The 22,587-nt window shown below is 46.4% G+C and overlaps 1 protein-coding gene across 2 annotated transcripts in view; it reads right to left on the reverse strand.

Annotated features, from left to right (window-relative positions):
* Nucleotides 1-22,587, reverse strand: part of LOC128697387 (lachesin) — an 86,393-nt gene that overhangs the window by 15,801 nt on the left and 48,005 nt on the right. For both annotated transcript variants that reach the window (XM_070094090.1, XM_070094089.1), the window contains exons 3-6: nt 18,590-18,751; nt 7,207-7,335; nt 4,909-5,000; nt 4,606-4,798 (exon numbers count right to left, since the gene is read on the reverse strand). In XM_070094090.1, coding sequence (XP_069950191.1) covers nt 4,606-4,798; nt 4,909-5,000; nt 7,207-7,335; nt 18,590-18,751 — 576 coding nt within the window. The remainder of the gene's footprint in view (nt 1-4,605; nt 4,799-4,908; nt 5,001-7,206; nt 7,336-18,589; nt 18,752-22,587) is intronic.

Genomic DNA, 22,587 nt, shown 5'->3' on the forward strand with positions numbered 1-22,587 from the left:
GACTGAAGAAATACTTCCTAATATCTCTCTGACTCATTTGTGTCTTCAACTTCCAATTGTGGCCTCTTGTTTCTGTGTCCCCTCCCTGGAACATCCTGTCTTTGTCCACCTTGTCTATTCCACGCAGTATTTTATATGTCGTTATCATGTCTCCCCTGACCCTCCTGTCCTCCAGTGTCGTCAGGCCGATTTCCCTTAATCTTTCTTCATAGGACATTCCCCTTAGCTCTGGAACTAACCTTGTCGCAAACCTTTGTACTTTCTCTAGTTTCTTGACGTGCTTTATCAAGTGCGGGTTCCAAACAGGTGCTGCATACTCCAGTATGGGCCTGACATACACGGTGTACAGTGTCTTGAACGATTCCTTACTAAGGTATCGGAATGCTGTTCTCAGGTTTGCCAGGAGCCCATATGCTGCAGCAGTTATCTGATTGATGTGTGCTTCCGGAGACATGCTCGGTGTTATACTCACCCCAAGATCTTTCTCCTTGAGTGAGGTTTGCAGTCTTTGGCCACCTAGCCTATACTCTGTCTGTGGTCTTCTGTGCCCTTCCCCTATCTTCATGACTTTGCATTTGGCAGGATTAAATTCGAGAAGCCATTTGCTGGACCAGGTGTCCAATCTGTCCAGGTCTCTTTGAAGTCCTGCCTGGTCCTCATCAGATTTAATTCTCCTCATTAACTTCACATCATCTGCAAACAAGGACACTTCTGAGTCTAACCCTTCCATCATGTCGTTCACATATACCAAAAACAGCACTGGTCCTAGGACCGACCCCTGTGGGACCCCGCTCGTCACAGGTGCCCACTGTGATACATCATTACGTACCATGACTCGTTGTTGCCTCCCTGTCAGGTATTCTCTGAGCCATTGCAGTGCCCTTCCTGTTATATGCGCCTGATGCTCTAGCTTCTGCACTAATCTCTTGTGAGGAACTGTGTCAAAGGCCTTCTTGCAGTCCAAGAAGATGCAATCAACCCACCCCTCTCTCTCGTGTCTTACTTCTGTTATTTTATCATAAAACTCCAGAATGTTTGTGACACAGGATTTGCCTTCCATGAATCCGTGCTGGTTGGCATTTATACTCTTGTTCCGTTCCAGGTGCTCCACCACTCTCCTCCTGATAATCTTCTCCATAACTTTGTATACTATACACGTCAATGACACAGGTCTATAGTTTAGTGCCTCTTTTCTGTCTCCTTTTTTAAAAATGGGAACTACATTTGCCGTCTTCCATACCTCAGGTGGTAGTTGCCCAGTTTCCAGGGACGTGTTGAAGATTGTGGTAAGTGGCACGCACAACATATCTGCTCCGTCTCTAAGGACCCACGGGGAGATGTTGTCCGGTCCCATTGTCTTTGAGGTATCGACGTCCCTTAGCAGTTTCTTCACCTCCTCCTCATCTGTATGTATGTCGTCCAACACTTGTTGGTGTATTCCTTGCTGGTGTCCCCATCTGATCCGTCCCCCCAGAGTCCTTCCTGTCTCTACTGTAAATACTTCCTCAAATCTCGTGTTGAGCTCCTCACATACCTCTTGATCGTTTCTTGTGAGTTCTCCACCTTCTTTCCTCAGCCTTATCACCTGGTCCTTGACTGTTGTCTTCCTCCTTATGTGGCTATACAGCAGTTTCGGGTCAGATTTGACTTTTGATGCTATGTCGTTTTCATACTGTCGCTGGGCCTCCCTCCTTATCTGTGCATACTAGTTTCTGGCTCTTCTCCTAATCTCCTTGTTTTCCTGGGTCCTATGCCTCCTGTACCTTTTCCATTCTCTGTTGCACTTAGTTTTTGCCTCCCTACACCTTCGGGTAAACCAAGGACTCGTTTTGGTCTTCCTATTATTTCTGTTTCCCTTGGGAACAAACCTTTCCTCTGCTTCCTTGCACTTTGTTGCCACATATTCCATCATCTCGTTTACTGATTTTCCTACCATTTCTCTGTCCCACTGAACCTCCTGCAGGACGTTTCTCATACCTGTGTAGTCCCCCCTTTTATAGTTTGGCCTGTCCCCTTCAGTTCCTGTTACCTTCTCCACTTGTAACTCTACTATATAATCAAAACTCAGAACCACGTGATCGCTAGCTCCAAGGGGCCTCTCGTAAGTGATGTCCTCAATGTCTGAACTGCTCAGGGTGAACACAATATCCAGTCTTGCTGGTTCATCCTCCCCTCTCTCTCTGGTTGTGTCCCTAACATGTTGATGCATGAGGTTTTCAAGTACCACATCCATCATCTTGGCTCTCCATGTTTCAGGACCCCCATGTGGCTCCAGGTTTTCCCAGTCGATCTCCCTGTGGTTGAAATCGCCCATTACCAGTAACTTTGCTCTGCTCAAGTGAGCTCTTCTTGCCACCTCAGCCAGTGTGTCCACCATCACCCTGTTGTTTTCTTCGTACTCCTCTCTTGGCCTCCTGCAGTTCTGTGGTGGGTTATACATCATCCCAATGTGTGTGTGTGTGTGTGTGTGTGTGTGTGTGTGTGTGTGTGTGTGTGTGTGTGTGTGTGTGTTAGAATGTTGTTTCTTCTGTTTTGTTCTTGTTGTGTTTGTTGCTGCTGCTTTTGTTGCGCTTGATGTTTTTGTTTTTAATTTTTTATTAAAGTTTTTGTTATTGTTTCTGCCCTTTTTTGTTGTTTTTGTTTTTATTATTTTTATTAATATTTTTGTTGTTGGTTTTGCCTTCTTGTTGTTTTTGTTGTAACTGTTGTTGTTGTGATTGTTGTTGTTACTGTTAATGTTTTGTTACTGCTGCTGTTTTTGCTGTTTTTGTTGCTGTTGTTACTGTTGCTGTTTTTGCTGTTGTTGTTGCTGTTGTTGTTGCTGTTGTTGTTGACGTCACGCATAAGACATTACAGCAGGTGGTGTCAGGTGGTGTCAGGTGGTGTCAGGTGGTGTCAGGTGGTGTCAGGTGGTGTCAGGTGGTGTCAGGTGGTGTCAGGTGGTATCAGGTGGTGTCAGATGGTGTCAGGTGGTGTCAGATGGTGTCAGGTGGTGTCAGGTGGTGTCAGGTGGTGTCAGGTGGTGTCAGGTGGTGTCAGGTGGTATCAGGTGGTGTCAGGTGGTGTCAGGTGGTGTCAGATGGTGTCAGGTGGTGTCAGGTGGTGTCAGGTGGTGTCAGGTGGTGTCAGGTGGTGTCAGGTGGTGTCAGGTGGTGTCAGGTGGTGTCAGGTGGTGTCAGGTGGTGTCAGGTGGTGTCAGATGGTGTCAGGTGGTGTCAGGTGGTATCAGGTGGTGTCAGGTGGTGTCAGGTGGTGTCAGGTGGTGTCAGGTGGTGTCAGGTGGTGTCAGGTGGTGTCAGATGGTGTCAGGTGGTGTCAGGTGGTGTCAGATGGTGTCAGGTGGTGTCAGGTGGTGTGAGGTGGTGTGAGGTGGTGTGAGGTGGTGTGAGGTGGTGTCAGGTGGTGTCAGGTGGTGTCAGGTGGTGTCAGGTGGTGTCAGGTGGTGTCAGGTGGTGTCAGGTGGTGTCAGGTGGTGTCAGGTGGTGTCAGGTGGTGTCAGGTGGTGTCAGATGGTGTCAGGTGGTGTCAGGTGGTGTCAGATGGTGTCAGGTGGTGTCAGGTGGTGTCAGATGGTGTCAGGTGGTGTCAGGTGGTGTCAGGTGGTGTCAGGTGCCTTGCCCCTGGTGGGGGGAGAGGACTGGAGGAAGGCAGGTGTACACCTCCATCATAATGATAATAATAATAATAATAATGACAACAATAATAATAATAATGACAACAACAATAATAATGATAATAATGACAACAATAATAATAATGACAATAAAAATAATAACAAATAGTAGTAATAATAATAATAATAATAAGAATGATAACAATAACAATAATAATAATAGTAATAATAACAATAATAATGACAATATTAATAATAACAATAACAACAACAACAACAACAACAAGAAAAATAATAATAATAATAATAATAATAATAATAATAATAATAATAATAATAATAATAATAATAATAATAATAATAATAATAACTGAGAGGAATCTGAAGTATAATCAGAGAGCGACTTTTGACATTCTTGTCAATATTAATTAAATCTAGAGTGAGGGAGGATTATCTTCTTGTAAAATGTTGAGGAATTTACAGGTGGATCATAAAGACACACTGGCCGCCAGTCCTGTCGTTGTCGCTCCAAATACTTCAAATACTTCTGGAAATATCGTAAAAAATGTGCTTTTTTGGGGAAGAGGGTTGTAATTATGAGAGATGGATTGGAGGGTGCTGGTGTGTACGTGTACACACACACACACACACACACACACACACACACACACACACACACACACACACACACACACATGCATGTACATACGCAAAAAACAATCTAAACCTCTAAACTACACCAGCAGAAGGTTTGAATTCGATCGGAAGTGGCATTCTCAAGGAATTACATGTATACCACAGGAACCTGACAGTGTGGGTATCCACTGACATGTACTGGTAGTCACCAGTACATTGTTTTAACGGAGTTGTAACTCCAGTAGGTATGAGACATGAAACAAGTTAACCAGTTAACCAGTAGCAGACACCAACCCGGTTAACAGTATCCTAACAGAAACATAACCTCAAACGAGATGCTTGGAAGAGTCTCTCACCGTTGAGCTTGATGTCTCCCTCGGTCTCCCCCAGAGAGTTCTTGGCCACACACTTGTAGGTTGTGTTGTCGTCCCGCGAGAAGTTGAAGATGATCAGCTTCATGTGGATTCGATACACCGTCTCAAAGGTCTCTGACCGGTACTTGTCCGAATTAAGAATCATCATGTCTTTACGTACCCAGTAGCTGATAGCCTGTTGACAAGGAGAGATTCTTGATTTTATATGACCTCGGGTGACTTGGTGAATTAACCCAAACAAGCACAACTACCACCACTACCACAACTACAAGCACAAGCACTGACCTTGGGGAAGGCCTCGACGAAGCACTCTATAGTAACGTTGTCACCAGTGGGTACCCCCACCAGCTGGTTGGGAACGTGGATCTGTGGGGGAACTGAAGAAAACACGAAGATGTGAGTGAAACTACTCGAAATGGCTTTGATACAAATGGTGAGGGGATTATATGGAAGAATGAGGGGGGAGGGGAGAATGAGGGAGAAGGAAAAGGGAAGGAGGAGGGAGAGGAGAATTAGGGAAAGGTGGAGAGAGGGAAGGAAGGAAGAAGGAGGGGAGAATATGTAATTAAAAAATAATTGAGAGTCTGCCAAACAATTAGTCATATATTAACTGTATACAAAATACAAGCTTCCATACTCGCATATACACATGGCCTCACGCATATGTTGGCCACTTGGTCAACCAGGTTGTTGGTGGTGGCGGCCCACATGTCCACACAGCCGTCACAATTAGCCTCATCAAGAAGGTACGTCAAACAGTGCTCTAGTTCCCTCACTGACAACCTCCATACTTGCTGCTGCAACATTTGATATGTGCTGGGAGCAGTTTCAATAGTCGTGGTCCGCTAACGCTGACGTAGTATGTAATGAGGTTTGCCGGTGATGTCCCGGCCTGGGTCTTGTCCATTTCGTGATCCAGCAAATTGATGCAGTGTTCTCTTACCGCGCCCATGGTGCCCATGGTGGCGATGCTTTCTACTGGATCTCTTCTGCACTTCCTCCCACATTTCTCTCTCCAGTATGTTGCTATGACACTGTACATATGGGGGAAGGGGCTGACCCACAAAGGATATGTATGGCTTGGCTGGAGCTTTTGGTCATCTGACCGAGTCCTTCCGCTGGCTTACCAGTCCACCCATTTAATAATCTTCAGGCCGAGAGACTGATTGCCTCAAACTCCTCCTCATCTCACACGTTTTTCTGCATTAGACTGAAGAAGCCACTAGCTGGCGAAACGTTTCCAGACTACAGATACCCAAGTGTTGCAAAAATGTCTTACTTATCATCCTATCGGCTTTCTAGACTATTTATCCAAACATCTGTTCGTGTGTACAGTATCAGGTGTCTCTGCCTGTCTTTCTTCTCGGTGCCAGAGAGAACATTCTAAGTGCCCTGAAGCGTTCCCAGTAGTTTAGATGGTTTATTGACTATGTGGGCAGTAAACGCTCCCGGTAAATTTTCCAGCTCTGATATATTCCCTGCCTTGAAAGGCGCTGTGAGCACGGGATGCTGGAGGCTGTGAGGACGCAAGCGACTCGTATAGGAGTACCAGAGAGAGAGAGAGAGAGAGAGAGAGAGAGAGAGAGAGACTTCTCCTGTTTTGAAAGTTCTCATTATCAACCTCTGGTCTTGGACGGTCTTGTTTTGTTGGGTTCTCTGAACGCTGGGTCAAATGACGTGTTTATTTCCGAGTTTTTTTTTTTTTAGGCCTGTTCTTTTTCAGTTCTGTGCGATGTTATTGTTCTGTCTGTGTGTGTTCCAGTCTCTGTCTTCCCCTGCCACGGATAATTACCCATGTCAGGAGAATACTCATACTTGCTTATACCTGCGTGTTCTCACACCAGGTTACATGCTCCCTCGAGTCCATACATGCTTCCACATACACATATATGCTTTCATACATACATGCCCCACACATACATACATGGTCCCACATATACTACATACATACATGGTCCCACACATACTACATACATGGTCCTACACATACATACATGGTCCTACACATACATACATGGTCCCACACATATATACATAGTCTTACACATACATACGTCCCACACATACATACATGGTCCCACATATATATACATGGTCCTACACATACATACATGGTCCCACACATACATACATGTTCCTACACATACATACATACATACATACATGGTCCTACACATACATGGTCCTACACATATATACATGGTCCTACACATACATACATGGTCCCACACATACATACATGGTCCCACACATACATACATGGTCCCAATCATACATACATACATGCTCCCACACATGCTCGTATATACATGCTCCCACACATGCTCGTATATACATGCTCCCACACATGTTCGTACACATATACTTTCACATATACATACTCCCACACATGCTCGTACATACATGCTCCTACATACACATACATACATGCTCTTACGCTGATAGCTCTTCTAACCTCTGGCAATCCTTCTCGACATCCTGATCAAATTCGGCTCTTGCTATTACCTTCCGGCAGACCTAATCAGCACCCCCCCCCACACACACACACACTTGACCAATGATATACTCTCCGCTGTTACTTACACTCCACGTCTAAGGTGATTCTCTTGCTGACTGAAGGTGGAACACCGTTGGAGGCTATACAGAGGTAGGCTCCCATGTGAGTCCTGCTGACCTGCCGCAGCGACAGCGTCTCTCCATTATGTACAGATTCTGTAGTGGAGGAGAGAGGGGGGTTACGTACGTGTCGTGTAGTGGAGGAGAGAGGGGGGTTACGTACGTGTCGTGTAGTGGAGGAGAGAGGGGGGTTACGTACGTGTCGTGTGGAGGAGAGAAGGGGGTTACGTACGTGTCGTGTAGTGGAGGAGAGAGGGGGGTTACGTACGTGTTGTGTAGTGGAGGAGAGAGGGGGGTTACGTACGTGTTTTGTAGTTGAGGAGAGAGGGTTTGTATGAGTGTGTGTGTATGAGGACATTTATGAGACTGTGTATGAAGTTGTGTATGAGGCTCTATATGAGGCTGTGTATGAGGCTGTATATGTGACTGTGTATAAGGCCGTGTATGAGGCTACGTATGAAGCTGTGTATGAAGTTGTGTATAAGGTTGTGTATAAGGTTGTGTATAAGGCTGTGTATGAGGCTGGGTATGAATTTATGTATAAGGCTGTGTATGAAGTTGTGTATAAGGCTGTGTATGAAGTTGTGTATAAGGCTGTGTATGAGGCTGTGTATAAGGCTGTGTATGAAGTTGTGTATAAGGCTGTGTATGAAGTTGTGTATAAGGCTGTGTATGAAGTTGTGTATAAGGTTGTGTATGAGGCTGTGTATGAAGTTGTGTATAAGGTTGTGTATAAGGCTGTGTATGAAGTTGTGTATAAAGCTGTGTATGAAGTTGTGTATAAGGCTGTGTATGAGGCTGTGTATAAGGCTGTGTATGAGGCTGTGTATAAGGCTGTGTATGAAGTTGTGTATAAGGCTGTGTATGAAGTTGTGTATAAGGCTGTGTATGAAGTTGTGTATAAGGCTGTGTATGAGGCTGTGTATAAGGCTGTGTATGAAGTTGTGTATAAGGCTGTGTATGAAGTTGTGTATAAGGCTGTGTATGAGGCTGTGTATGAGGCTGTGTATGAGGCTGTGTATGAAGTTGTGTATAAGGCTGTGTATGAAGTTATGTATAAGGCTGTGTATGAGGCTGTGTATGAGGCTGTGTATGAGGCTGTGTATGAAGTTGTGTATAAGGCTGTGTATGAGGCTGTGTATAAGGCTGTGTATGAAGTTGTGTATAAGGCTGTGTATGAGGCTGTGTATAAGGCTGTGTATGAGGCTGTGTATAAGGCTGTGTATGAGGCTGTGTATGAAGTTGTGTATAAGGCTGTGTATGAAGTTGTGTATAAGGCTGTGTATGAAGTTGTGTATAAGGCTGTGTATGAAGTTGTGTATAAGGCTGTGTATAAGGCTGTGTATGAGGCTGTGTATAAGGCTGTGTATGAAGTTGTGTATAAGGCTGTGTATAAGGCTGTGTATGAGGCTGTGTATGAGGCTGTGTATAAGGCTGTGTATGAAGTTGTGTATAAGGCTGTGTATAAGGCTGTGTATGAGGCTGTGTATAAGGCTGTGTATGAGGCTGTGTATAAGGCTGTGTATGAGGCTGTGTATAAGGTTGTGTATGAGGCTGTGTATAAGGCTGTGTATGAGGCTGTGTATAAGGTTGTGTATGAGGCTGTGTATAAGGCTGTGTATGAAGTTGTGTATAAGGTTGTGTATGAGGCTGTGTATAAGGCTGTGTATAAGGCTGTGTATAAGGCTGTGTATAAGGCTGTGTATGAGGCTGTGTATAAGGTTGTGTATGAGGCTGTGTATGAAGTTGTGTATAAGGCTGTGTATGAGGCTGTGTATAAGGTTGTGTATGAGGCTGTGTATAAGGTTGTGTATGAGGCTGTGTATAAGGCTGTGTATAAGGCTGTGTATGAGGCTGTGTATAAGGTTGTGTATGAGGCTGTGTATGAAGTTGTGTATAAGGCTGTGTATGAAGTTGTGTATAAGGCTGTGTATAAGGCTGTGTATGAAGTTGTGTATAAGGCTGTGTATGAGGCTGTGTATGAAGTTGTGTATAAGGCTGTGTATGAAGTTGTGTATAAGGCTGTGTATGAGGCTGTGTATAAGGCTGTGTATGAGGCTGTGTATAAGGCTGTGTATGAGGCTGTGTATAAGGCTGTGTATGAGGCTGTGTATAAGGCTGTGTATGAGGCTGTGTATAAGGCTGTGTATGAGGCTGTGTATAAGGCTGTGTATGAGGCTGTGTATGAGGCTGTGTATGAAGTTATGTATAAGGCAGTGTATGAAGTTGTGTATAAGGCTGTGTATGAGGCTGTGTATAAGGCTGTGTATGAGGCTGTGTATGAGGCTGTGTATGAAGTTATGTATAAGGCTGTGTATGAGGCTGTGTATGAAGTTGTGTATAAGGCTGTGTATGAAGTTGTGTATAAGGCTGTGTATGAGGCTGTGTATAAGGCTGTGTATGAGGCTGTGTATGAGGCTGTGTATGAAGTTATGTATAAGGCTGTGTATGAGGCTGTGTATGAAGTTATGTATAAGGCTGTGTATGAGGCTGTGTATAAGGCTGTGTATGAGGCTGTGTATAAGGCTGTGTATGAGGCTGTGTATGAGGCTGTGTATGAAGTTATGTATAAGGCTGTGTATGAAGTTGTGTATAAGGCTGTGTATGAGGCTGTGTATGAAGTTATGTATAAGGCTGTGTATGAAGTTATGTATAAGGCTGTGTATGAGGCTGTGTATGAAGTTGTGTATAAGGCTGTGTATGAGGCTGTGTATGAAGTTGTGTATAAGGCTGTGTATGAGGCTGTGTATGAAGTTGTGTATAAGGCTGTGTATGAAGTTGTGTATAAGGCTGTGTATGAAGTTATGTATAAGGCTGTGTATGAGGCTGTGTATGAAGTTGTGTATAAGGCTGTGTATGAGGCTGTGTATGAAGTTATGTATAAGGCTGTGTATGAAGTTGTGTATAAGGCTGTGTATGAGGCTGTGTATAAGGCTGTGTATGAAGTTGTGTATAAGGCTGTGTATGAGGCTGTGTATGAAGTTATGTATAAGGCTGTGTATGAGGCTGTGTATGAAGTTGTGTATAAGGCTGTGTATGAGGCTGTGTATGAAGTTATGTATAAGGCTGTGTATGAGGCTGTGTATGAAGTTGTGTATAAGGCTGTGTATGAGGCTGTGTATGAAGTTGTGTATAAGGCTGTGTATGAGGCTGTGTATGAAGTTGTGTATAAGGCTGTGTATGAGGCTGTGTATGAAGTTATGTATAAGGCTGTGTATGAGGCTGTGTATGAAGTTGTGTATAAGGCTGTGTATGAAGTTGTGTATAAGGCTGTGTATGAGGCTGTGTATGAAGTTGTGTATAAGGCTGTGTATGAAGTTGTGTATAAGGTTGTGTATGAGGCTGTGTATGAAGTTATGTATAAGGTTGTGTATAAGGCTGTGTATGAAGTTGTGTATAAGGTTGTGTATGAGGCTGTGTATGAAGTTATGTATAAGGTTGTGTATAAGGCTGTGTATGAAGTTGTGTATAAGGCTGTGTATGAAGTTGTGTATAAGGTTGTGTATGAGGCTGTGTATGAAGTTATGTATAAGGCTGTGTATGAGGCTGTGTATGAAGTTGTGTATAAGGCTGTGTATGAGGCTGTGTATGAAGTTATGTATAAGGCTGTGTATGAAGTTGTGTATAAGGCTGTGTATGAGGCTGTGTATAAGGCTGTGTATGAAGTTGTGTATAAGGCTGTGTATGAGGCTGTGTAAAGGCTGTGTATGAGGCTGTGTATGAGGCTGTGTATGAAGTTGTGTATGAGGCTGTGTATGAAGTTGTGTATAAGGTTGTGTATGAGGCTGTGTATAAAGCTGTGTATGAGGATGTGTATGAGGCTGTGTATAAGGCTGTGTATGAGGCTGTGTATAAGGCTGTGTATGAGGATGTGTATGAGGCTGTGTATAAGGCTGTGTATGAGGCTGTGTATAAGGCTGTGTATGAGGCTGTGTATGAGGCTATGTGTGAAGCTGTGTATGAAGTTGTGCATAAGGTTGTGTATGAGGCTGTGTATGAAGCTGTGTATGAGGCTGTGTATGTTGTGTATAAGGTTGTGTATGAGGCTGTGTATGTTGTGTATAAGGTTGTGTATGAGGCTGTGTATGAGGTTGTGTACAAGGTTGTGTATTAGGTTGTGTATTAGGTTGTGTATGAGGTTGTGTATGAGGCTGTGTATGAGGCTGTGTATGAGGCTATGTGTGAAGCTGTGTATGAAGTTGTGTATGAGGCATGAGGCTGTGTATGAAGCTGTGTATGAGGCTGTGTATGTTGTGTATAAGGTTGTGTATGAGGCTGTGTATGAGGCTGTGTATGAGGCTGTGTATGAAGCTGTGTATGAGGCTGTGTATGTTGTGTATAAGGTTGTGTATGAGGCTGTGTATGAGGCTGTGTATGAGGTTGTGTACAAGGTTGTGTATTAGGTTGTGTATGAGGTTGTGTATTAGGTTGTGTATGAGGCTGTGTATGAGGCTGTGTATGAGGCTATGTGTGAAGCTGTGTATGAGGTTGTGTATGAGGTTGTGTACAAGGTTGTGTATTAGGTTGTGTATGAGGCTGTGTATGAGGCTGTGCATGAAGCTATAAGGCTGTGTTAGAAGCTGTGTATGTGGCTGTGTATGAGGCTGTGTATGAGGCTGTGTATGAGGCTGTGTATGAGGCTGTGTATGAGGCTGTGTATGAGGCTGTGTACGAAGCTGTGTATGAGGCTGTATATGAGGCTGTGTATAAGGTTATGAGACTGTGTATAAGGCTGTATATAAGGCTGTGTATAAGGTTATGAGAATGTGTATAAGGCTGTATATAAGGCTGTGTATAAGGCTGTGTATGAGGCTGTGTATGAGGCTGTGTACGAAGCTGTGTATGAGGCTGTATATGAGGTTGTGTATAAGGTTATGAGACTGTGTATAAGGCTGTATATAAGGCTGTGTATAAGGCTGTGTATGAGGCTGTATATGAGGCTGTGTATAAGGTTGTTATGAGACTTTATGAGGAGATATGGTATACAAGAGACAAGCACAGAGACAAACCTTCATACAGTACATACAGAGTTCGAAATTAACAAAGAATTCTATTCTAAGTACGATAGACGGGCAGTATATAAGAGGACAAACTGCCTCGACGGTATTATGTTACTGTATACATCAAGGCTATATAAATTACGAGTGTGTATAGGCAAGCAGATGATTAGAAGAGTCGTGGGGGGGGGGACCAAAGAGAAGTCCGTCATGTGTGATTAAGAGGTGGGGCCAGGAGCTGAGTCTCAACCAGTGCAGACAGAAGGGACACAGACACAGACACACACACACACACACACACACACACACACACACACAACAAACACGGAATCCGCATTACCATTTTCACACCATTCCTATGTTTTGCATCCTTCCTGATTATTTAACGAGACTAACAGAGCCAGGATAGCCATGGACAGTGTACATTATGCAGTGTGAAGTACCATAACACAGAACAACGTTCACCATCCTCTAGCCAGCGGTGTTATACACTGCAAACTTAACAAGTTACATTTGGACAAGAATAAGTTCTCTGCACTGCATCTTTCCTGTTCACCGTAATAATAATAATAATAATAATAATAATAATAATAATAATAATAATAATAATAATAATAATAATAATAATAATAATAATAATAATAATAATCTTTATTTCTACAAGAACATGATACAACTTACACAGATCATAGCATCAGTGACATACCATATAGAAAGCCCCTTGTTATGCAGAGCATTTCTGGCAAATTAGGTTAATCTTGTCCCCCAGGATGCGACCCACATCAGTCGACTAACACCCAGGTACCTATTTTGCTGCTAGGTGAACAGGGACAGCAGGTGTCTTAATCAAACACGCCCCAGTGCTTCCACCCGTACCGGGGATCGAACCACGGACACCCAATGTGTGAGCTGAGTGCGCTACCAACCGAGCTACGGGACATAGTTAGATATCACTTAGACTAAGGTTCTAACAATATTTCAACTCTGTTTTCCAATGTGATTGTCAAGCATATATGACACCCAGGTATCTCTAATTACCTTGCGCATAATGCGGTATACCATGCTGGGTATATCGTATACTGGGACAGTGTTGAATCTGGTGTATGGTCTGCCACGGAGGTGTGGCCAGAATTACGAAGGTTGGTGTAGGGTGATGGTGTTTTGTTTGTCAGGAGAAGTGTTTCCTGGGTTAGAGTTTTGTCCGTCAGGAAACAGAAGATGTGAGGTTCTTTTGACACGAGACAGTGTTAGAGGATAACACGTTAACTGGTTAAGCCACTGCTGGCTTAATCCAGTTGGGTTTTTAACCCACAATAACCGAGAAAATAATTATTAAAGAACTTCCCCCCCACAAACACACACTCACATACACACTCACACTCACACACACACACACACTCGCACACACACACACTAGCACACACACACACACACACAATGATAGAAAAGAAACTGAAAGTTTGGTACACAAACGCGGATGGAATAACGAATAAACATGAGGAGTGGAACGAAAGAATCAGTGAGAAATCCCCAGACATCATAGCAGTCACAGAAACAAAACTCGCTGAGACAATAACAGGCACAATCTTCCCAACGGGATATCAGATCCTGAGGAAAGATAGAAGGAGTAGAGCGGGAGGAGGGGTTGCACTGCTCATAAAACACCGATGGGGATTTGAGGAAATGGAAGAAATGGACAGGATTGGAGAAAGAGACTACATTGTAGGTACAATTCAGTCTGGAGAACATAAAGTAGTCATTGGAGTGATGTATAACCCACCACAGAACTGCAGGAGGCCAAGAGAGGAGTACGAAGAAAACAACAGGGTGATGGTGGACACACTGGCTGAGGTGGCAAGAAGAGCTCACTCGAGCAGAGCAAAGTTACTAGTAATGGGCGACTTCAACCACAGGGAGATCGACTGGGAAAACCTGGAGCCACATGGGGGTCCCGAAACATGGAGAGCCAAGATGATGGATGTGGTACTTGAAAACCTCATGCATCAACATGTCAGGGACACTACCAGAGAGAGAGGGGAGGATGAGCCAGCAAGACTGGATCTTGTGTTCACCCTGAGCAGTTCAGACATTGAGGACATCACTTACGAGAGGCCCCTTGGAGCTAGCGATCACGTGGTTCTGAGTTTTGATTATATAGTAGAGTTACAAGTGGAGAAGGTAACAGGAACTGAAGGGGACAGGCCAAACTATAAAAGGGGGGACTACACAGGTATGAGAAACTTCCTGCAGGAGGTTCAGTGGGACAGAGAAATGGTAGGAAAATCAGTAAACGAGATGATGGAATATGTGGCAACAAAGTGCAAGGAGGCAGAGGAAAGGTTTGTTCCCAAGGGAAACAGAAATAATAGAAAGACCAAAACGAGTCCTTGGTTTACCCGAAGGTGTAGGGAGGCAAAAACTAAGTGCAACAGAGAATGGAAAAGGTACAGGAGGCATAGGACCCAGGAAAACAAGGAGATTAGTAGAAGAGCCAGAAACGACAACAGTCAAGGACCAGGTGATAAGGATGAGGAAAGAAGGTGGAGAACTCACAAGAAACGATCAAGAGGTATGTGAGGAGCTCAACACGAGATTTAAGGAAGTATTTACAGTAGAGACAGGAAGGCCTCTGGGGGGGACAGACCAGATGGGGACACCAGCAAGGAATACACTAACAAGTGTTGGACGACATGCATACAGATGAGGAGGAGGTGAAGAAACTGCTAAGGGACATCGATACCTCAAAGGCAATAGGACCGGACAACATTTCCCCGTGGGTCCTTAGAGAGGGAGCAGATATGTTGTGCGTGCCACTTACCACAATCTTCAACACGTCCCTGGAAACTGGGCAACTACCTGAGGTATGGAAGACGGCAAACGTAGTTCCCATTTTTAAAAAAGGAGACAGAAAAGAGGCACTAAACTATAGACCTGTGTCATTGACGTGTATAGTATGCAAAGTTATGGAGAAGATTATCAGGAGGAGAGTGGTGGAGCACCTGGAACGAAACAAGAGTATAAATGCCAACCAGCACGGATTCATGGAAGGCAAATCCTGTGTCACAAACCTTCTGGAGTTTTATGATAAAATAACAGAAGTAAGACACGAGAGAGAGGGGTGGGTTGATTGCATCTTCTTGGACTGCAAGAAGGCCTTTGACACAGTTCCTCACAAGAGATTAGTGCAGAAGCTAGAGCATCAGGCGCATATAACAGGAAGGGCACTGCAATGGATCAGAGAATACCTGACAGGGAGGCAACAACGAGTCATGGTACGTAATGATGTATCACAGTGGGCACCTGTGACGAGCAGGGTCCCACAGGGGTCGGTCCTAGGACCAGTGCTATTTTTGGTATATGTGAACGACATGATGGAAGGGTTAGACTCAGAAGTGTCCCTGTTTGCAGATGATGTGAAGTTAATGAAGAGAATTAAATCAGATGAGGACCAGGCAGGACTTCAAAGAGCCCTGGACAGACTGGACACCTGGTCCAGCAAATGGCTTCTCGAATTTAATCCTGCCAAATGCAAAGTCATGAAGATAGGGGAAGGGCACAGAAGACTACAGACAGAGTATAGGCTAGGTGGGAAAAGACTGCAAACCTCACTCAAGGAGAAAGATCTTGGGGTTAGTATAACACCGAGCATGTCTCCGGAGGCACACATCAACCAAATAACCGCTGCAGCATACGGGCGCCTGGCAAACCTGAGAATAGCGTCCCGATACCTAAATAAGGAATCGTTCAAGACACTGTACACTGTGTATGTTAGGCCCATACTGGAGTATGCAGCACCAGTCTGGAACCCACACCTGGTCAAGCACGTCAAGAAGTTAGAGAAAGTACAAAGGTTTGCAACAAGGCTAGTCCCAGAGCTCAGGGGAATGTCGTACGAGGAAAGGTTAAGGGAAATCGGACTGACGACACTGGAGGACAGAGGGGTCAGGGGAGACATGATAACAACATACAAGATACTGCGGGGAATAGACAAGGTGGACAGAGATAGGATGTTCCAGAGAGGGGACACAGGGACCAGGGGTCACAACTGGAAGCTGAAGACTCAGACGAGTCACAAGGACGTTAGGAAGTATTTCTTCAGTCATAGAGTTGTCAGCAAGTGGAATAGCCTAGCAAGTGAAGTAGTGGAGGCAGGAACCATACATAGTTTTAAGAAGAGGTATGATACAGCTCAGGATGCAGAGAGAGAGAGGACTCAGTAGCGATCAGTGAAGACGCGGGGCCAGGAGCTGAGTCTCGACCCCTGCAACCACAATTAGGTGAGTACACACACACACACACACACACACACACACACACACACACACACACACACACACACACACACACACAGGCTGACTGAGGTGTTTGTGTGCTGGTTGTACTTCGAGTTAAAATGAGATGGATGAAGATGGAACTACGAAAACACATCAGTCGAACCTGTGTGTGTGTGTGTGTGTGTGTGTGTGTGTGTGTGTGTGTGTGTGTGTGTGTGTGTGTGTGTGTGTGTAAACATTTTCAACCAATAGAAATACAAAAAAATATTGTATTTGAATTTGAGAGCGAGAGAGAGGAGAGACAGAGCGAGAGAGAGACAGAGCGAGAGAGAGAGAGAGAGAGCTACGGCGGAATATTAGATACCGTCATCACGAGCCGAAATTAAATCACATTTAGGACGCAGGATCAGCGACGGATGCTGGGTACGCTGTACGACCGTCCGTACGTCGGGACGGGGGCCGGGAGTCAGGGGGAAGCCTCTACCGTCGTACGTCAAGATCGAGAGAGGCTCAAGAAAGCGCAATAAATCGCTACGTAGCGAGAGTGGCGGAGGTCCTGATGCCGCTAGCGGCGGCCGTTGATGCCGCCAGCGGCAGCCAGGTACTTAGCCCTAATTAACTGAGACTCAGGAGAGAACCTATTTTTCCCCGCTTGGTGTATTCGCCAGCGTATAAGCACTTAGGAGTGTGTATATACACCTAGGAGTGTGTGTATACACCTAGGAGTATATATATACACCTAGGAGTGTGTATATACACCTAGAAGTGTGTATAAACACCTAGTAGTGTGTATAAACACCTAGGAGTGTGTATATACACCTAGGAGTGTGTGTATACACCTAGGAGTATATATATATATATACACCTAGGAGTGTGTATATACAACTAGAAGTGTGTATAAACACCTAGGAGTGTGTATACACCTAGGAGTATATGTATATACCTAGGAGTGTGTATATACACCTAGGAGTGTGTATATAAACCTAGAAGTATATATATATATATTATATATATATATATATATATATATATATATATATATATATATATATATATATATGTGTGTGTGTGTGTGTATGTACCTAGGAGTCTGTATATACACCTTGAATATACACCTAGGAGCGTGTATATACACCGAAATGTGTATATATATACACAAAGTTCTGTGTAATTTCTCAATGTATATACACTGAAATCGCGCATACTCAGCAAGAGGTGTATATCTCTCGTTTTATATACTCACGGAGTGAATATCTGCAACCAGTATATACTCTGTACATCCCCGGCCGCCATCTTAATCGGCCGGGGGCATAACCCCCTCCTACCCCCCTTCTATAACTACAGAAATATTTTTGGTAACGTCACTGTTAAAAAAAAAAAATCCATAGGCTCAGCCTTACTTTAAGCCTACTAGCTTTCCTGGTGCGAGGAAGGGGAGGAGGGGGAGGAGGGGGGAGGAGGGGGAGGAGGGGGAGGAGGGGGGAGGTGTGGGGGAGGTGTGCGTCTCCCCCGTGGTCGGGATTCTCCCGGGTTGATTTACAGGGGGCCTTTATTTTGTAAATTTCCAATACGTAAATGCTTCTCATCTAAGATATACAAATTCGTAAAAGATTTACAAAAACCGATGTAAATCCAGAGGAGGGGGATAATCTGTGGAAAATTATGTAAAAAAAAAATGCATTGATGTAAATCGGAACAACATCCTTGAATATCATTGATTTACAATAATTGTAAACGCGGCAAATAAATTCTTTTACTCGAGGTGTTTACTGTAAATTACAGTAAATGATAGGTTGGTTCTGTAAATGTGTGTGTGTGTGTGTGTGTGTGTGTGTGTGTGTGTGTGTGAGGAGAATGATAGCTTAAGGAGGCGGTAGTATCCCCCAGGGGGATACAACCGCCCCTTTGGGTAAGTACGTAAAGCACTTCAGATTAAAACACTAAATCTGACACCGTGGGAAAACTTTGGCACCCATGGGAAAAAAATATTACACCGTGGGAAAAGCTATTACACCGTGGGAGAATGCTACTACACAGTGGGAAAAACAATTACACAGTGGAAGAAATGAATAACCTGACCTGGATTTCTGGTGTTGGTGACGATCATGGCACCGTCTTCCCTCTTCCACATAATCCTGGGGTCAGGGTTGCCCTTGGCGGCGCAGCGCAGGGTCACGTTGGCCTTCTCGCGCACCTGGATCTCGCTGCTACTGCTGCTCTCGTCTACGATGTTGGGTGGCACTGTGGAGGGAGGGGCTGTCAGTGGTGGCACTGTGGAGGGAAAGGTTGTCAGTGGTGGCACTGTGGGGGAGGGGTTGTCAGTGGTGGCACTGTGGGGGAGGGGTTGTCAGTGGTGGCACTGTGGAGGGAGGGGTTGTCAGTGGTGGCACTGTGGAGGGAGGGGTTGTCAGTGGTGGCACTGTGGAGGGAGGGGTTGTCAGTGGTGGCACTGTGGGGGAGGAGTTGTCAGTGGTGGCACTGTGAAGGGAGGGGATGTCAGTGGTGGCACTGTGAAGGGAAGGTTGTCAGTGGTGGCACTGCGGAGGGAGGGGTTGTCAGTGGTGACACTGTGAAGGGAGGGGATGTCAGTGGTGGAACTGTGAAGGGAAGGTTGTCAGTGGTGGCACTGCGGAGGGAGGGGTTGTCAGTGGTGGCACTGTGAAGGGAAGGTTGTCAGTGGTGGCACCGTGAAGAGAGGGGATGTCAGGGTGGCACTGTGAAGGGAAGGATGTCAGTGGTGGCACTGCGGAGAGAGGGGTTGTCAGTGGTGGCACTGTGAAGGGAGGGGATGTCAGTGGTGGCACTGTGAAGGGAAGGTTGTCAGTGGTGGCACTGCGGAGGGAGGGGTTGTCAGTGGTGGCACTGTGAAGGGAAGGTTGTCAGTGGTGGCACTGTGAAAAGAGAGGATGTCAGTGGTGGCACTGTGAAGGGAGGGGATGCCTGTGGTGGCACTGTGAAGGGAAGGTTGTCAGTGGTGACACTGTGAAGGGAGGGTTGTCAGTGGTGACACTGTGAAGGGAGGGGATGTCAGTGGTGGCACTGTGAAGGGAGGGGATGCCAGTGGTGGCACTGTGAAGGGAGGGGATGTCAGTGGTGGCACTGTGAAGGGAAGGTTGTCAGTGGTGACACTGTGAAGGGAGGGGATGTCAGGGTGGCACTGTGAAGGGAAGGTTGTCAGTGGTGGCACAGTGAAGGGAAGGTTGTCAGTGGTGGCACAGTGAAGGGAAGGTTGTCAGTGGTGGCACAGTGAAGGGAAGGTTGTCAGTGGTGGCACAGTGAAGGGAAGGTTGTCAGTGGTGGCACAGTGAAGGGAACGTTGTCAGTGGTGGCACAGTGAAGGGAAGGTTGTCAGTGGTGGCACAGTGAAGGGAAGGTTGTCAGTGGTGGCACAGTGAAGGGAAGGTTGTCAGTGGTGGCACAGTGAAGGGAAGGTTGTCAGTGGTGGCACAGTGAAGGGAAGGTTGTCAGTGGTGGCACAGTGAAGGGAAGGTTGTCAGTGGTGGCACAGTGAAGGCAAGGTTGTCAGTGGTGGCACAGTGAAGGGAAGGTTGTCAGTGGTGGCACAGTGAAGGGAAGGTTGTCAGTGGTGGCACAGTGAAGGCAAGGTTGTCAGTGGTGGCACAGTGAAGGGAAGGTTGTCAGTGGTGGCACAGTGAAGGGAAGGTTGTCAGTGGTGGCACAGTGAAGGGAAGGTTGTCAGTGGTGGCACAGTGAAGAGAAGGTTGTCAGTGGTGGCACAGTGAAGGGAAGGTTGTCAGTGGTGGCACAGTGAAGGGAAGGTTGTCAGTGGTGGCACAGTGAAGGGAAGGTTGTCAGTGGTGGCACAGTGAAGGGAAGGTTGTCAGTGGTGGCACAGTGAAGGGAAGGTTGTCAGTGGTGGCACAGTGAAGGGAAGGTTGTCAGTGGTGGCACAGTGAAGGGAAGGTTGTCAGTGGCGGCACAGTGAAGGGAAGGTTGTCAGTGGCGGCACAGTGAAGGGAAGGTTGTCAGTGGTGGCACAGTGAAGGGAAGGTTGTCAGTGGTGGCACAGTGAAGGGAAGGTTGTCAGTGGCGGCACAGTGAAGGGAAGGTTGTCAGTGGTGGCACAGTGAAGGGAAGGTTGTCAGTGGTGGCACAGTGAAGGGAAGGTTGTCAGTGGCGGCACAGTGAAGGGAAGGTTGTCAGTGGTGGCACAGTGAAGGGAAGGTTGTCAGTGGTGGCACAGTGAAGGGGAGGTTGTCAGTGGTGGCACAGTGAAGGGGAGGTTGTCAGTGGTGGCACAGTGAAGGGGAGGTTGTCAGTGGTGGCACAGTGAAGGGAAGGTTGTCAGTGGTGGCACAGTGAAGGGGACGTTGTCAGTGGTGGCACAGTGAAGGGAAGGTTGTCAGTGGTGGCACAGTGAAGGGAAGGTTGTCAGTGGTGGCACAGTGAAGGGAAGGTTGTCAGTGGTGGCACAGTGAAGGGAAGGTTGTCAGTGGTGGCACAGTGAAGGGAAGGTTGTCAGTGGTGGCACAGTGAAGGGAAGGTTGTCAGTGGTGGCACAGTGAAGGGAAGGTTGTCAGTGGTGGCACTGTGAAGGGAAGGTTGTCAGTGGTGGCACAGTGAAGGGAAGGTTGTCAGTGGTGGCACAGTGAAGGGAAGGTTGTCAGTGGTGGCACAGTGAAGGGAAGGTTGTCAGTGGTGGCACAGTGAAGGGAAGGTTGTCAGTGGTGGCACAGTGAAGGGAAGGTTGTCAGTGGTGGCACAGTGAAGGGAAGGTTGTCAGTGGTGGCACAGTGAAGGGAAGGTTGTCAGTGGTGGCACAGTGAAGGGAAGGTTGTCAGTGGTGGCACAGTGAAGGGAAGGTTGTCAGTGGTGGCACAGTGAAGGGAAGGTTGTCAGTGGTGGCACAGTGAAGGGAAGGTTGTCAGTGGCGGCACAGTGAAGGGAAGGTTGTCAGTGGCGGCACAGTGAAGGGAAGGTTGTCAGTGGTGGCACAGTGAAGGGAAGGTTGTCAGTGGCGGCACAGTGAAGGGAAGGTTGTCAGTGGCGGCACAGTGAAGGGAAGGTTGTCAGTGGTGGCACAGTGAAGGGAAGGTTGTCAGTGGTGGCACAGTGAAGGGAAGGTTGTCAGTGGTGGCACAGTGAAGGGAAGGTTGTCAGTGGTGGCACAGTGAAGGGAAGGTTGTCAGTGGTGGCACAGTGAAGGGAAGGTTGTCAGTGGTGGCACAGTGAAGGGGAGGTTGTCAGTGGTGGCACAGTGAAGGGGAGGTTGTCAGTGGTGGCACAGTGAAGGGAAGGTTGTCAGTGGTGGCACAGTGAAGGGGAGGTTGTCAGTGGTGGCACAGTGAAGGGAAGGTTGTCAGTGGTGGCACAGTGAAGGGAAGGTTGTCAGTGGTGGCACAGTGAAGGGAAGGTTGTCAGTGGTGGCACAGTGAAGGGAAGGTTGTCAGTGGTGGCACAGTGAAGGGAAGGTTGTCAGTGGTGGCACAGTGAAGGGAAGGTTGTCAGTGGTGGCACAGTGAAGGGAAGGTTGTCAGTGGTGGCACAGTGAAGGGAAGGTTGTCAGTGGTGGCACAGTGAAGGGAAGGTTGTCAGTGGTGGCACAGTGAAGGGAAGGTTGTCAGTGGTGGCACAGTGAAGGGAAGGTTGTCAGTGGTGGCACAGTGAAGGGAAGGTTGTCAGTGGTGGCACAGTGAAGGGAAGGTTGTCAGTGGTGGCACAGTGAAGGGAAGGTTGTCAGTGGTGGCACAGTGAAGGGAAGGTTGTTAGTGGTGGCACAGTGAAGGGAAGGTTGTCAGTGGTGGCACAGTGAAGGGAAGGTTGTCAGTGGTGGCACAGTGAAGGGAAGGTTGTCAGTGGTGGCACAGTGAAGGGAAGGTTGTCAGTGGTGGCACAGTGAAGGGAAGGTTGTCAGTGGTGGCACAGTGAAGGGAAGGTTGTCAGTGGTGGCACAGTGAAGGGAAGGTTGTCAGTGGTGGCACAGTGAAGGGAAGGTTGTCAGTGGTGGCACAGTGAAGGGAAGGTTGTCAGTGGTGGCACAGTGAAGGGAAGGTTGTCAGTGGTGGCACAGTGAAGAGAAGGTTGTCAGTGGTGGCACAGTGAAGGGAAGGTTGTCA

This window comes from Cherax quadricarinatus, chromosome 44, assembly GCF_038502225.1.
Source record: "Cherax quadricarinatus isolate ZL_2023a chromosome 44, ASM3850222v1, whole genome shotgun sequence".
Taxonomy (NCBI): Eukaryota; Metazoa; Arthropoda; class Malacostraca; order Decapoda; family Parastacidae; genus Cherax; species Cherax quadricarinatus.